General features: G+C 39.8%; 1 protein-coding gene across 1 annotated transcript in view; it reads right to left on the reverse strand.

The window, feature by feature from the left end:
• Positions 1–15,197, reverse strand: part of LOC148899973 (insulin-like growth factor 1 receptor) — a 73,137-nt gene that overhangs the window by 47,571 nt on the left and 10,369 nt on the right. The window contains exon 2 of the mRNA XM_088991525.1: positions 9,013–9,570. Coding sequence (XP_088847651.1) covers positions 9,013–9,570 — 558 coding nt within the window. The remainder of the gene's footprint in view (positions 1–9,012; positions 9,571–15,197) is intronic.

A 15,197-nucleotide genomic window follows, 5' to 3' on the forward strand; every position in this document is an offset into this window, starting at 1 on the left:
AAGCCCTGTTTCGCTCTCTTTTTTATTTGGCTCGCTTTTGTGAATGAGTTTTCGTCAAGGAAAACGAGTCTTGTGCTTTTACGGAGCTGATGAATGGAGATGTTATTCTGGAAATGGAAATGACTAAGGCGTATTCAGACAAGAGCGATCAGATAAGAAGACTGATGTAAACAAATGTGCAAACGGACCATCAAATCGGGATACTCGTGTGAGTGTCTATGCTTAAAATGATCCCGATACTATCCAGCGATACCACACTACAAGGTTGACATACAGTGATACCTTGCCTTACGAACTTAATTGGCTCCCAGACAGAGTGTGTAAGGCGAAAAGTGTGTATCCCAAAAAATAATTTCCCATAGGAAACCATTAAAATGAGAATAATCCGTTCCCAGGTCCCCATAAAACATAATTGTCTACTTTCTAATTTTCTAAGCCTTAAAACTACAAAATATAAAATATACCTTATTTTATGTATAATAAATGTGCTATGGTAAAATAAACTGTACAGTATAATTAAAGAAAGAATGAATGACTGTCTGTGTCTTTTGTGTTGTGTCATATTATTTAGATATTTTGGCTTCAAGATGGCGCTGTGAAAATAGCTGCCTCTCATAGCTCCCATATTTTGTCCTTCTTTTTAGATTTGATTACATGAACCTTTATTTGTCTCACAATAGAGAAATGTACAGTTCATAGCAGCAAAAATAAAATACAGGAGCTGCTGTAAAGGCAGCCGCTCTCTCTGCGCCATCTTGGAGTAAATAAATAAATAAATAATGTGAAACAACACAAAAGCACAGACAGTCTTCAATCTTTAACACTTTCTACATGCTCTTTGTTACATGAAGCAGTTCTAGATGAAAGATGAGAGGATCAAAGCATCCTTTTCACCAATGGATCAGGGACGTCATGGTGGAATATGCAGGTCTGCTACAAGCTAAATATCTAAGCTAATCAAGCTAAGCTATCTAATAGCTATTTATGAGCTATCCATTAGTTAGCTGGCTAGCTATTAGCTGTCTAGCTGGCTGGCTGTTGGCTATCTGGCTATCTATTAGCTTTTTATGAGCTATCCATTTGCCAGCTGGCTAACTATTAGCTGTCTAGCTGGCTAGATGTAAGCTATCTGGCTATCTATTAGCTATCCATTAGCTAGCTGGCTACCTATTAGCTGTCTAGCTGGCTGGCTATCTCGCTATCTATGAGCTATGTATTAGCTATCCATTAGCTAGCTAGCTTTCTATCTATTTGAGTTACTTTGGGGTTGAGTGAACGCTGGCGCATGTGGCTGCCGCTGCTCACCCACAGAAATACACATCCTGTGACTGTAAAGTGACCTTAAGAGTTTTGAAAGGCGCTTCGAAATGAAATGATTATTATTATCAATGTTGAAACCAAACATTAAGCTGTAGTATCCATTGACGGAAAGAGATTGTCTCACATCTCCTGTCCCACAGAAATTCGCTTCAATTCCAAGCTGCGACACTTTCAGTTTTCCTTCCCATTCTTTTCATTATATCGCCTCTGTGAATTGTGAATTTCTCCATTGTGAGACTAATAAAAGCTATCTTATCTTATCTTATCTTAATATCCTCATCTCTGAAGTATGTTAAGAAGTGGATTTGTCTCGATTACTGGATCCAAAACACCTGCTTCAAGTTCTCGTACGGCGAGAACCGCCAGTACTTCCATCCAATAATACCGCAAGGATTGTTTGGTGGTGTGAATTTAGTTTATTGTTGTCCCTGGGGGTTGCCATTTGGACGATTAAAGGCACATGGGTGCAGCATATGTTCATCATATGCGTGGACCAATTGCACAGGCGTGAAACACATACCGGCGGTCCTGAAATGAATTCTGAATGGAACAAAGTGGTGCATCTGGTATGCGGGTCCACAGTGGGCAGTATACGCAAAATGCAGACACTACAAAGAGAGTACATTTTTACGAGGAATGTCTCATACGGTGACTGTGTTGGTGGGAACATGAGAAAGTACAGGCAGACGACAGTGAGAGAGTTTCAACTTTGATACTTTGTTCAAAGGCAGACTGTAGACTGCAAGGTTAAAATATCCCATCAATCAGGCTCCACAAATAACCCGCACAAGCCATCTGTACACTTGATGCAAAAAGCTATCAACCCAGCTAAACAGAACACAATTGATGAGGAACTAGATAAAATTATCAGACAGAAAGCAACTACAAGATGGTGAAAGAAGGTTACGTTCCTCATCACATGTTTAATGTTGAGGAAACCGGCCACTCCATTCCATCAAGCCATCAACGACGATCACAAAGGTAAATAAAACGACTTTATTATAAGTACAGTTTATTTCTTTAATTATAATACCATGTCACATTTATTATACATAAAATAAGGTCTATTTTGTGTAGTTTTAAGGCTTTGAAAAGTAGAAAATTATGTTTTATGGGGACCTGGGAACAGATTATTCTCATTTTAATGGTTCCCTATGGGAAATTAATTTTTGGGATACACACTTTTCGCCTGGCACACTCTGTCTGAGAACCAATTAAGTTCGTAAGCCAATGTATCACTGTACCCGCACAGAGATGACCTGATGAAAGTCTTACTTGTACATACCGAAAACTCAGGTGACTTTCTCAATTGAGCCAAGAAATGGACGAAAACAAGCTCATGCATGTGTACCAATGAAGTAACAATAGACAAAATAACTGCCAAAGAAAGTGACTTGACAAATTTGGTCGATGAAGCAACTCCAGGGGAAAGGTGAAGACGTACAAACTGACGAGCAAATGAAGTAAACATCCCGGCACGCAAACAAAGTCGCTTATTCGCAAATAATGTTGCGAAAAGCCTTGCGTGTTAAATCTCGTCAGGTGTGCTAATTTAGCACAACGGTGTCCGCGGTGTCAAAGTGAACCTACACAACCAAAAAATTATTTATTTGGAAGTCGATGAAAAAGTTTCTTCAGCCGTCATCTGTACTTCGTTGAAGTTTTCGGACATTTCGCTCCTCATCCGAAGAGCTTCGTCAGTGAACTAAAGGTATGCTGGCAACTCTGGCCCTATCTACATCATTAATGGACAGAGCCTCTACGCTGATAAACCTCAGGTTTAATTTAGACCGTATTTGAACATACTTCTTGGGTCGTTACCTCGTAGGCTTAGTCATGCTGATGAGGTGATACCAGAGCTAATGGGGCAATCAGAGCCAGGCATAGAACATTAGAGATAATCAGACAGAACCAAATAAGTAATCAGATTAGCTTCAGGGAGTAGTCCACTGCTCCCCCAACTTTGACCTATCAGAGCAGAAGTCTGGCACCACAACCTCTGTCCATTTGGGATATATATATATATATATATGTCAGTGTTATCAGCACAACTTTAGTTCGCTGACTAAGCTCTTCGGATGAGGGAGCGAAACATCCGACACCTTCAAATACATCCAGATGACGGCTGAAGAAACCTTTTCATCGATGGACCACTCCTGTATGACTGACAGCCTACACTGACCTTTATTTGGAAGCTTCTGGTAATTTTCTCGGATTTATTTGCATTCTTGACTGTCAGCTACAATCACAAAGATGGTACGAATACAGAAGAACAGCTGCTCATTATTTTGACGTGCAGAGTCCATACGTTCAATCCTAATCAAGGCAAAAATATTGTTTGACTCTTGCAACTCTTCCTTTCCTGCCGGCATGCGTCTGGGGTAAACATCAGCTCCCGCAGACGCAACATGGTGGAGTTTACGGGCAAAACGATACGCAGGACACATTTATCAGGCGCCGTCTGGTTAAGCGTGACCTCCTGATGTCTGGATGATTGTACAGGGCGGATGTATTGACAAAATACAGTAATACCTCGGTTTACGAACCCCTTGGTTTATAAACGTTTTGGTTTACGAACGTGAAATGTATGAAAATTTTACCTTGGCACACAAACTATTTTTCGGGATACACACAGCGCCGCCACAATGATGGATCGTTCGCGAACGAGCCCGTTCTCCTAAAAGAAAATGGCAATCGGCTTGTTTTGGTCCTCGATAACTTGCCGCCCAGTCGTCGGTTAAAGCCACGTGATTGGTCAAGAACGCAGCTGTGAGGGGAGGTGGTTTAAACATCAAAGAAACAGGCAGACGACAGCGAGAGAGTGACAAAATGGATAGAAAACAGTTACATTTGGACTCGTTTCAACTTTGATAGTTCAAAGGCAGAGTGTAGACTGCAAGATTAAAATTCCCATCAACCAGGCTCCACAAATAACCCGCACTAGCCATCAGTTCAATTTCTAGTGTGTCTGCTTGCATCTGTTGCTGTTCCAATATCAAAACCTACAAGATGTACAACCCAGAGCTCCGTGAGACACTTTATGCAAAAAGCTATCCAGTCCATCAAGCCATCAACGACCATCACAAAGGTAAATAAAACAACATTAGTATACAGTAGTTTATTTCTTTAATTATAATGCCATGGCACATTTATTATACATAGAATACGCTATATTTTGTGTAGTTTTAAGGATCTTATATCATAAAATTAGAAAGTAGAAAATTCTGTTTTATGGGGACCTGGGAACGGATTATTCTCATTTTAATGGTCATCTATGCGAAATTAATTTTTGAGATACACACGTTTCGCCATACACACTGTCTGGGAACCAATTAAGTTTGTAAGCCAAGGTATCACTGTATCGCAATAAGGTGAAGATATAAACAACTCATCTGAACTCTACACCTGAATCATTTGCATCCAATGCAAACCAGAGCCTGCTCTTCGACTCTTTCACATTGTCACATGACCGAAAACATCAACACGCTGAGTCCGCAAGAGAGGCAACCGGTCACCAGGGAAACACTTGAGACATATACGCACATGTACACACTCGGACACGCATGCGTGTGTGCATACCCACACACACACACACACACACACACACACACACACAATCCTGTTTTAATGGTTTTGTGAGGTCCGGATAACTCCAGATAAGGAGTGAGGACCACTGTTGCTGATAAGTTTAGAGAAGAACTAGTGTAACATTTGAACACTAAATGTCACCCCATTTCCCACTTCAACTTATTTAAAAACAAAGAAATAAAAAGTGGACTTGAAACTGAAATAACAGCAAGGGTGAGGTTTCTGAATGGGTACATTCAAAGTCCTCACCCCTGTAGTGAATTTGGTTAAAATATCATTTTACTTTTTGTGGTATGAACTTTTTCCTCTCATTAACCATGCACACACACACACATAAACACAAATAGTGAGTAAAAAGTGTGTGTATCCAAGTGAAATGAAAATACACACCAACAAATCGTTTTGTGTGAATTTGTGAGGACCTCTCTGAAACTTTAACAGATGCATATATAGAACCTATAGAAGCCTTTAGAATGAAAAACTTGTGAGGACGTCCTCACTACGTATGGTATAAAATGTTAGTGGTCCTCACAAGACCTTCATACAAACACACACACACACACACACAACTCTAGCCAAGAGCAAAGCAAGTCGCTACGAACGCCGCAGCCATAAAAAATTAATGAAAGGGCATGTTCATGTGCAAGGTGACACGAAGTAACAAAACCAGCAGACTAAAAAAACAACAACATAAAAAAACGAACAAACTCGTATGTCTCGTCGAGCTGACAAATATACAAATTGCCGATTGCGGTACAAGAAACGAATTCATTAAGCAGCAGACTCACTAATGAACGAACAAATATAGCAAGGGACCATCTAAAAGGATCTGAAGAACAAATAAAGCTCCAAATGCGCTAGCGGGCTAACAACTGACTGCATAGTAAACGCTTGCGTAAGCTCGACACACACAAAATAACATTCACGCTTACAACATGTCTGCTAATAGCCAAGCGCTAATGCGATTCCTGTAAAACAAAAAGTCATAAAGAAACTAAAGGGGCCCCTGTGCCTGTCGAGGTGTTTCATTAAAAGCATTTTACCTCTTTTCTATTTCATGTTGAGAAGACGACAACAATAGCGCCACGGCGGTATTGAGCCGATAATCGGTTTTGAAGGTTTGCGATGGTTTTAAAAACGTCCTGATTTCAATAAACGCTAACACTGTCCGTGAGTGATGTGTCATTCGCGAACGAGCCGGTTCTCTGAAGTGAACGAAGAGAGTCGGTTCCTAATAAGGAGCCCGAAACGGGAGCTGACTTTTTTTTTCCACCTATTCCCCGCCCCCAGTCTTCGGTTAAAGCCGCATGTGATTGGTCGATATCCGTGGCAGAGGAGGGAAGGGAGAATTACAAACACACGCAGCAGTGAGAAGGAGGGAGGGGGGACATTAGGGTAGACAGGTGGACAAATGTTATCACATTACGCTGTTATTATTATTCAATTCTTATATTTTTTTTACTTGTTGGTATGATAGCATTATTAATACGAAAAGCAAATTAGTGACAGCTGATCATCAGACCAGAGTAACCACAGGGAAAGTGAAAGTTAGCATCCGCTAACTCTGTGCACATATAAATCAAGCCATATAAATAAAAAAAATTGATATAGTGTATTTTTTTACGTGAGTCATTTGTTTTTCACATAACATGATTGTTGGTAGTTAGTTAATTTAAGCAAAAAAAAAAAAAAAAAAAAAAAAACTGAGGAGCCATTTGGGAGCCATAAGAGCCGGATCTTTTTAGTGAGCCGAGCCAAAAGAAATGGCTCTCTGAAAAGAGCCGGAATTCCCATCACTAGACTTTAGCAAGTAAACATCACTTCAATTGTTAAATATTTTCCTTCTCGGCAAGCAGAGAGGGAACGGGTGAGCATTTACGCACCGAGAAGGAGGGAAGGACCAAGATTAAAGAGTCTGACAACACAGATGTCAGCTCTCCTAATTAATTATTTTAAAAAATATAATAAAAAAAGAAAACTGGTGAGGACAGGACATGCGTAGCCATGTCTTTCAAACAAAAGAAGAATGTTCACATTTTTTTAACATGATAAAAGTCTCTTGAATCTTCTATACCAATATTTTTTTGTAAATCAAATGCCGATTTATCCATCCAAACACAGTGTTTCTTCAAAATAGGCCATTTTAGAGCGGTAATATTAACTCATTCACTGCCTCGACGTGCAAATATGTGTCCACTCCAGTGCCAGGGTTTTTGTCATTGTCACTCAAATTCCAGGACCTACAGAATATTGACTTTTACGGACTATGTAAACATTCAATGCAGCATAAGAAACCTTAGACTGTCTTCTTTCATCCGAAGAAAAAGAGCTAATTCCAAAGTTATATGGGTCTGGAGTTATATGAGCTTGAAATGAGGGTGGGTGTCCAAAATACAATGCAATACATACACATTGGTTTATATAGTGCTTTAACAACAGCTGAAGCTAGAACAAAGTGCTAACAAGTTAAAAAAGGGAATAGTGGCCCCCTTGTGGAAGGGCCAGAAAACACAGCCAGAGGTATGGCCAGCGTTTTATCAGCACCCAAGAAAGAAAAAACAAAATTTGAATTAATCTATCTATTAGCGAGCTGGCTTGCTTTCTATCTATTTGAGTTATTCCGGGTTGAGTGAATGCTGAACGCCTAGCTAGCTAGCTAGCTATTTGCTATCTGTTATCTATTTGCTATCTGCTGTCTGTCTGGATGGCTATCTAGCTGGCTCTCCATTAGATGTCAGGCTCGCTGGATAGCTATCTAGCTGTCTTGCTGTTAGCTATATGGCTATATATGTAGCTAGCTAGCTATTAGCTGGCTGGCTCGCTTTCTATCTACAGTGATACCTCGGTTTACGAATCCCTTGGCTTACGAACTTTTCGGCCTACGAACGTTAAATTTATGGAAATTTTGAGTTTCAACTTTGATAGTTCAAAGGCAAAGTGTAGATTGCAAGGTTAAAATATCCCATTAATCAGGCTCCACAAACAACCCGCACAAGCCATCTGTACATTTGATGAAAAATCTATTAACTCAGCTAAACAGAACACAATTGATGAGGAACAAGGTCAAATTATCGCAGAGAAAGCACCTACCAGGGATCATTCCTCAAGAAGGTTACGTTCCTCATCAAGTTTTTAATGCTGAAGAAACCGGCCACTACATTCCATCAAGCCATCAACGACCATCACAAAGGTAAATAAAATGGCTTTATTATACAGTTCAGTTTCTTTCTTTAATTATAATACCATAGCACATTTATTATACATAAAATAAAGTATATTTTGTGTAGTTTTAAGGCTTAGAAAATTAGTAGAAAATTATTTTTTATGGTGACCTGGGAACGGATTATTCTCATTTTAATGGTTTGGTGTGGGAAATTAATTTTTGGGATACACACTTTTCACCGTACACACTCTGTCTGGGAACCAATTATGTTCGTAGGCCAATGTATCACTGTACTCGCACAAAGATGACCTGATGAAGAGACACGTTATGCGAAAAGCTATCCAGTCTATCAAGCCATCAACGACCATCACAAAGGTACAGTAAAGTCTCGTTATATCGATATCGGATATATCGATAGTCCCGGTTATATCGATACTATTTCTATGCACGCACGGAGAAAATTACATGCAAACAGGGTCGGATATATCGATAGTCCCGGTTATATCGATATTTTTTCGGACTCCCTTGAATATCGATATAACGAGACTTTACTGTAAATAAAATGACTTTATTATACAGTACAGTTTATTTCTTTAATTATAATACCATAGCACATTTATTATACATAAAATCTATATTTTATATATTACAAAAGCTATATTTTGTGTAGTTTTAAGGATCTTACATTTTATGGGGACCTGGGAACGGATTATTCTCAGTTTAATGGTTTCCCATGGGAAATTAATTTTTGGGATACACACTTTTCACCTTACACACTCTGTATGGTAACCAATTAAGTTCGTAAGCCAAGGTATCACTGTATTTTTAATTCCTGAATAAATTTGTGAGTTAATACCATGACAACGGAATATTATTTTTCTTACGATTAACGATCGGCCCATGCGTAGTAGAACGCCGAGTTGCAGCTTTGTCCGACTTACCTTTCTGGCAGTAGTTGGAGTTCCAGCAGCGGAAGTTGTAGTTGTTGTTGAACATGGTCTTGCCACACTGCGGATTGTTCTCCATGATGCCCGGGCATACGTCGCTGCACTCTTTAGACTCCTTGTTCCCGGCGATAAAGTTGTTGAACTCGGCGTCCATGATCAGCGACCAATCCACAGAGTCCAGATAGCACAACTCGGGGTTCTTTTCAATGCGGATGGCGCCGCGGGTGATGTTGCGTAGGTTGTACAGGCCGATGTCCTTCAGACTGGTCATCTCGAAGATGACCAGGGCGTAGTTGTACAAGAGGTTACGGCCGCGGATCACGGCCAGGTTGGGAAAGAGTGTGCTTAAGCTATCCAAGCCGGACACCCGAAAGAGCAGTAGATAGTCGGTGATGACGGACAACTTTGGGAAGCTGAGCGAACGGAAGATCTCTTGGTTGTTGTTCTTATTGCCGATGAGAAGTATCTGCAAGTAGCCTTCCACGACCGTGCAGTTCTCCAGACGTCGGAATTCGCTAATGTCGTTTCCGATGTCTATGCTTGGACCGCAAACTGCAGGTAAAGAAATTTGAAAAAGAACATGAATGTGCAGTTAGATTTTTGGATAGACTTTTACGCTCAATTCAGACACAGATAAATGCAGAATATAGTCATGGAATTCTCAGTTTGGAATTCAAGGTTCATGAAAAAGTGGACAAAAAAAAACAGTGATACCTCGGTTTACGAACTTTTCGTCTTACGAACTTTTCGGTTTACGAACGTTACATTTATGAATATTTTACCTTGGCATACCAACTATTTTTCGGGATATACACGGAGCTGGCCACAATGAGTGATGTGTCGTTCGCGAACGAGCCTGTTTTCCTAACAAGAAAATGGCAGCCGGCTTGTTTTGGTCCTCTATACCCCGCCCCCAGTTGTCGGTTAAAGCCACGTGATTGGTCAAGAACACCGCAGTGAGGGGGTGGGGGTTACAGACAGAGACAGAAGCCATTCTCCAAAAAAACAAAATGGCAGCCAACATTTTTTTGTCCTCTATTTCCCGTCCCCAGTCTTCGATTAAAGCCACGTGATTGGTCAAGAACGCAGCAGTGATGGGAGGTGGTTTGAACATTAAAGAGACAGGCAGACGACAGAGAGAGAGTGACAAAATGGATAGAAAACAGTTACATTTGGACTCGTTTCAACTTTGATAGTTCAAAGGCAGAGTATAGACTGCAAGGTTAAAATCCCCATCAATGACCATGTGATTGGTCAAGAACGCAGCAGCGATATCTGTATTTTGTTTTTCTACTTCTTTCTTTCCTTTCCTCTCATAACTTTGCTGCTGTGAAATGTCAATTCCTCCAATGCGAAACTAATAAAGGTAAATCCAATCCAATCAAATGATTTGACGTAACCCAGACAAAATAATAAAGTACATTCCTAAACTGCGGCATTATTTATAATGTCAGTGTTATCCAATACATTTCTCAAATATTGACAGTACACTTGGCCTGCTGACTTGTTGACACAACATGTTTGCCAGGTGTCACAAAATAAATACGACGGTTGGGTTCAATTGAAACGCTGGCTTGAAAAGTGTTGCCCGTGCTTTAAGTTGATTGTTTCCCGTTAGAGTCCACCTACAGTTGCGTTGTTCTGTTGATTTAATGAGCCAACTTGTTGCAAAGTCAACAAGGCGCCATATTAAAAAGATCAAACGTCAGATCAAACCACCCGCGGAACAAAGGGGAGAAGATGGATTTCGTAACATGGTTATTCACGTCATGGGAGCGAGTCTATTGATAAAAAATGTTGTTGTCAAATACACGCCAATACAGACGCTGCCCAACTGGTCGTTGGAACGGTCGTTGGTAATGTGAATTTGTTCATAAATTGCTATATTTTGTATGGAATGTATGTTTCAGGCGTATCTAAGTATGTTTAAGGCTTACCTGTAACCTGTATTGCTTTGTACAGAAAATTAAACATTTAATAAAACATGTGCTCTATAAATATATGTACATCTACTAGCTGGCTGGCTATCTATCTATTAGCTATCTAATAGCTATCTATTAGCTATCTATTAGCTGTTTAGCTGGCTGGCTAACGAGCTGGCTATTATCTTAATGGCTATCTAGCTATCTATTAGCTAGCTAGCTATCTATTTGAGTTACTTTGGGGTTGAGTGAACGCTATCTATTAGCTGTCTAGCTGGCTGGCTATCTGGCTAGCTATCTAGCTAGCTATCTAATGGCTACCTATTAGCTGGTTAGCTGGCTGGCTATCTAGCTAGCTATCTATTAGCTTAATAGCTATATGGCTAGCTATCTATTAGCCAGATAGCTTTCGAACCCACACCCACGGGAAAAAACTGATCCCGTAACTGTAAAGTGACCTTGAGTTTTGAAAGGCGCTTAGAAATTAAATGTATTATTATTATTATTATTATTAATTATTATTACATGTAACCTGGAGAGAATACAACATATGATACTACAAAAATGTTCGTATGTACCCTTGTCCGTGACTCGAATTTTCGTAACTCGAATGTTCGTAAGTAGGGGAGCTTCAAAAAAGCAAGTATGATTGGATTTTGGTTTTTCTTGCTGGGGTGCCGATAAAGCCCTAGTCAGACATCTGGCAATGATTTTTCCCTTCCACAAAGGGGCAGCATTTCCTTTTTTCCATGTTGGCACTTTTTTTCAGCTTCAGCTGTTGTTGAAGCGCTATATAAACCAATATGTATGTATTGCATTGTAGTTTGGACAGCCACCCTCATTTCAAGCTCATATAACTCCAGACCCATATCATTTAGGAATTAACTCTTTTATTCTGATGAAAGAACAGAGCCTAAGGTTTCTTACGCTGCATTGAATTCTGATGTAGTCCTAAAAGTCAATTTATTAGTCTCGCAGTTGAGAAATTGACATTTCACAGCAGCAAAGTTATGAAAGGAATCAAAGTAGAAAAACAAAATACAGTAAAGTCTCGTTATATCGATATCGGATATATCGATAGTCCCGGTTATATCGATACTATTTCTATGCACGCACTGAGAAAATTACATGCAAACAGGGTCGGATATATCGATAGTACCGGTTATATCGATATTTTTTCGGACTCCCTTGAATATCGATATAACGAAACTTTACTGTACAGTCATCCCTAACTTTTCCAGATAAGAAGCGGAACTATCGAAAAAGTGTGTAGTAGCGCCATTCAAAACAAGTCAGAACCATCATTCATAACTACAGACTTTGATGTTTAAATCTCTCGTTTATCAGGATTTCTATCAAGGCGTAGAAGTGGTTTGGTTCAAAGTGAGCCAAAAGCTGTGTCCAGACACGTTTTGCAGCTTTGAGCTCTTTGAATCATCGATGCCCTCATAATTCGCCACGCCGCGATGGAGGCGGAGGCGATGACAGATGAAGCGTCTCACCTGGAAAAGCCCACAGAAACGCGGCGACTATGAAGTGGATTTTGCCTTCAAAACTTGAGGGCTCGTGAGTAACCGTTAATTTCTTCTGGGAGAACATTTTTTCTCTTTATGATACAGTGATACCTCGGTTTACGAACTTTACGTACAAGCTTTTTTCCTACACGGAGCTGCCTCAATGAGTGATGTGTCTTTCGCAAACGAGCCCGTTCTAACAACAAAATGGCAGCCGACTGTTTTTGTCCTCTATTCCCGGCCTCCTGTCTTCGGTTAAAGCCATGTGATTGGTCAAGAACGCAGCAGTGTGGGGAGGTGGTTTAAACATTAAAGAGACAGGCAGACAACAGAGAGAGACTTTCAACTTTGATAGTTCAAAGGCAGAGTGTAGACTGCAAGGTTAAAATATCCCATCAATCAGGCTCCACAAATAACCCGCACAAGCCATCTGTACACTTGATGCAAAAAGCTATCAACACAGCTAAACAGAACACAATTGATGAGGAACAGGGTAAAATTATAGCAGAGAAAGCACCTACAAGGGATCATTGCTCAAGATGGTGAAAGAAGAAGGTTACATTCCCCATCAAGTGTTTAATGCTGATGAAACCGGTCACTCCATTCCATCAAGCCAGCAACGACCATCACAAAGGTAAATAAAACGACTTTATTATACAGTACTTTATTTCTTTAATTATAATACCATAGCACATTTATTATACATAAAATAAGGTATATTTTGTGTAGTTTTAAGGCTTAGAAAATTAGTAGGAAATTATTTTTTATGGTGACCTGGGAACGGATTATTCTCATTTTAATGGTTTGGTGTGGGAAATTAATTTTTGGGATACACACTTTTCGCCGTACACACTTTCTAGGAACCAATTAAGTTCGTAAGCTGAGGTATCACTGTATTATCAGAAAATTATTTTAAATAATAAATTCTGACATTTTCCAGAAAAATATTTCGAAATCATTTGCTTTTACGGCTCTTCGAGTCAAAAAGGATTCCGACCCTTGTAGTAAACCCACGCTAATACAATGAATAAATGAACTGAAAAAAAGAAATAAATACAAATATAAAAAAGCCAACTGAGTGTAAAATATAGGAGTTATTACAAGATGCCATGAAAGCATGATATTCTGTTCTTCTAATTTACTAAACTTTCAACAAAACGTTCCCTCTTGACCGGAGACGGGAACATAAGCTTTGTGTTTTTGTTTATTTGTCCAACTGATAAGGAACACATCGAAACCTTTCTGCTGGCAACCCAACCTATTTTCTGAGCTCCTTGACATGCATTTGTAAATTATACCGTAAATAATTTCCACCTTTGATAAATCATTTACACACTGACCAAATATTTGCTTTTGTCACAAAAGGTAACTGGGGCTTCATAGATGGATGCTGTGCTTTTCCATCCTTGAAGATAATCGCAGAGTCTGACCGACATCCGTTTCATAGTATGGATTCATACTATGACCATTCCTGACAAAGCGTGGGGGGGGGGGGGGTAATAATAATATAAAATGTGCGTGTTTTTAAAAAAAAACTAATACCGGACCCAAATTGTGCTTTTTGTTTACAAACTGTGTTAGCGCATAGCACTGTATCCCGTTTCTGTTTGTTGCCATTTTAACGCTACGTTGCACTAATGGAACATGTATTCATAGGCAGATCTTTTTGTCGCGGTACATTCAGTCCGGCAGTACAAGCGGTTAGCATGTCTGCCTCGCAGCTATGCGTTTTGTGGTTTGATTCTCGGCTCCGGCTACGGTGACGACTTTGCATGTTCTACATGTTGTTGTTTTTTTTTTCAATCGTTTTGTCTATACAAATAACCCTTGCGATTGACAGGCAACCAGTCCTGATGGATGAACTACAGTGATACCTCGGTTTACGAACCCCTTGGTTTACGAACTTTTCGGTTTATGAACGTTAAATTTATGAACATTTTACTTTAGCATACGAACTACTTTTTGGGATACATACAGAGCTGCCACAATGAGTGATGTGTCGTTCGCGAAAACGAGGCCGTTCTTCTAAGAACAAAATGGCAGACGGCTTGTTTTGGTCCTTTAGTTTGCCCCCGGTCGTCGGTTAAAGCCACGTGATTGGTCAAGAACGCAGCAGTAAAGGCGGGGTTTCAGACAGAGAGAGAGTGAAGCCATTCTGCAAAAAAGAAAATGGCTGCCGACATTTTTTTTGTCCTCTATTTCCCACCCCAGTCTTCGGTTAAAGCCACGTGATTGGTCAAGAATGCAGCAGTGGGGGGAGGTGGTTTCAACATTAAAGAGACAGGCAGACGACAGAGAGAGAGTGACAAAATGGATAGAAAACAGTGAAATTTGGACTCGTTTCAAATTTGATAATTCAAAGAAAGAGTGTAGATTGCAAGGTTAAAATTCCCATCAATCACACTACACAAATAACCCGCAGAAGCCATCTGTACAATTGCAAAAAGGAATCAACCCAGCTAAACAGAACACAATTGATGAGGAACAAGGTAAAATTATTGCAGAGAAAGCGCCTACAAGGGATCATTCCTCAAGATGGTGAAAGACGTTTTTCATCAAGTGTTTAATGCTAATGAAACCGGACGCTCCATTCCATCAAGCCATCAACGACCATCACAAAGGTCAATAAAACGACTTTATTATACAGTACAGTTTATTTCTTTAATTATAATACCATAGCACATTTATTATACATGAACTAAGGTATATTTTGTGTAGTTTTAAGGCTTAGAAAATTAGAAAA

Source organism: Hippocampus bargibanti, linkage group LG03 (genome assembly GCF_051943395.1).
Source record: "Hippocampus bargibanti isolate YZ-2025 linkage group LG03, ASM5194339v1, whole genome shotgun sequence".
NCBI lineage: Eukaryota > Metazoa > Chordata > Actinopteri > Syngnathiformes > Syngnathidae > Hippocampus > Hippocampus bargibanti.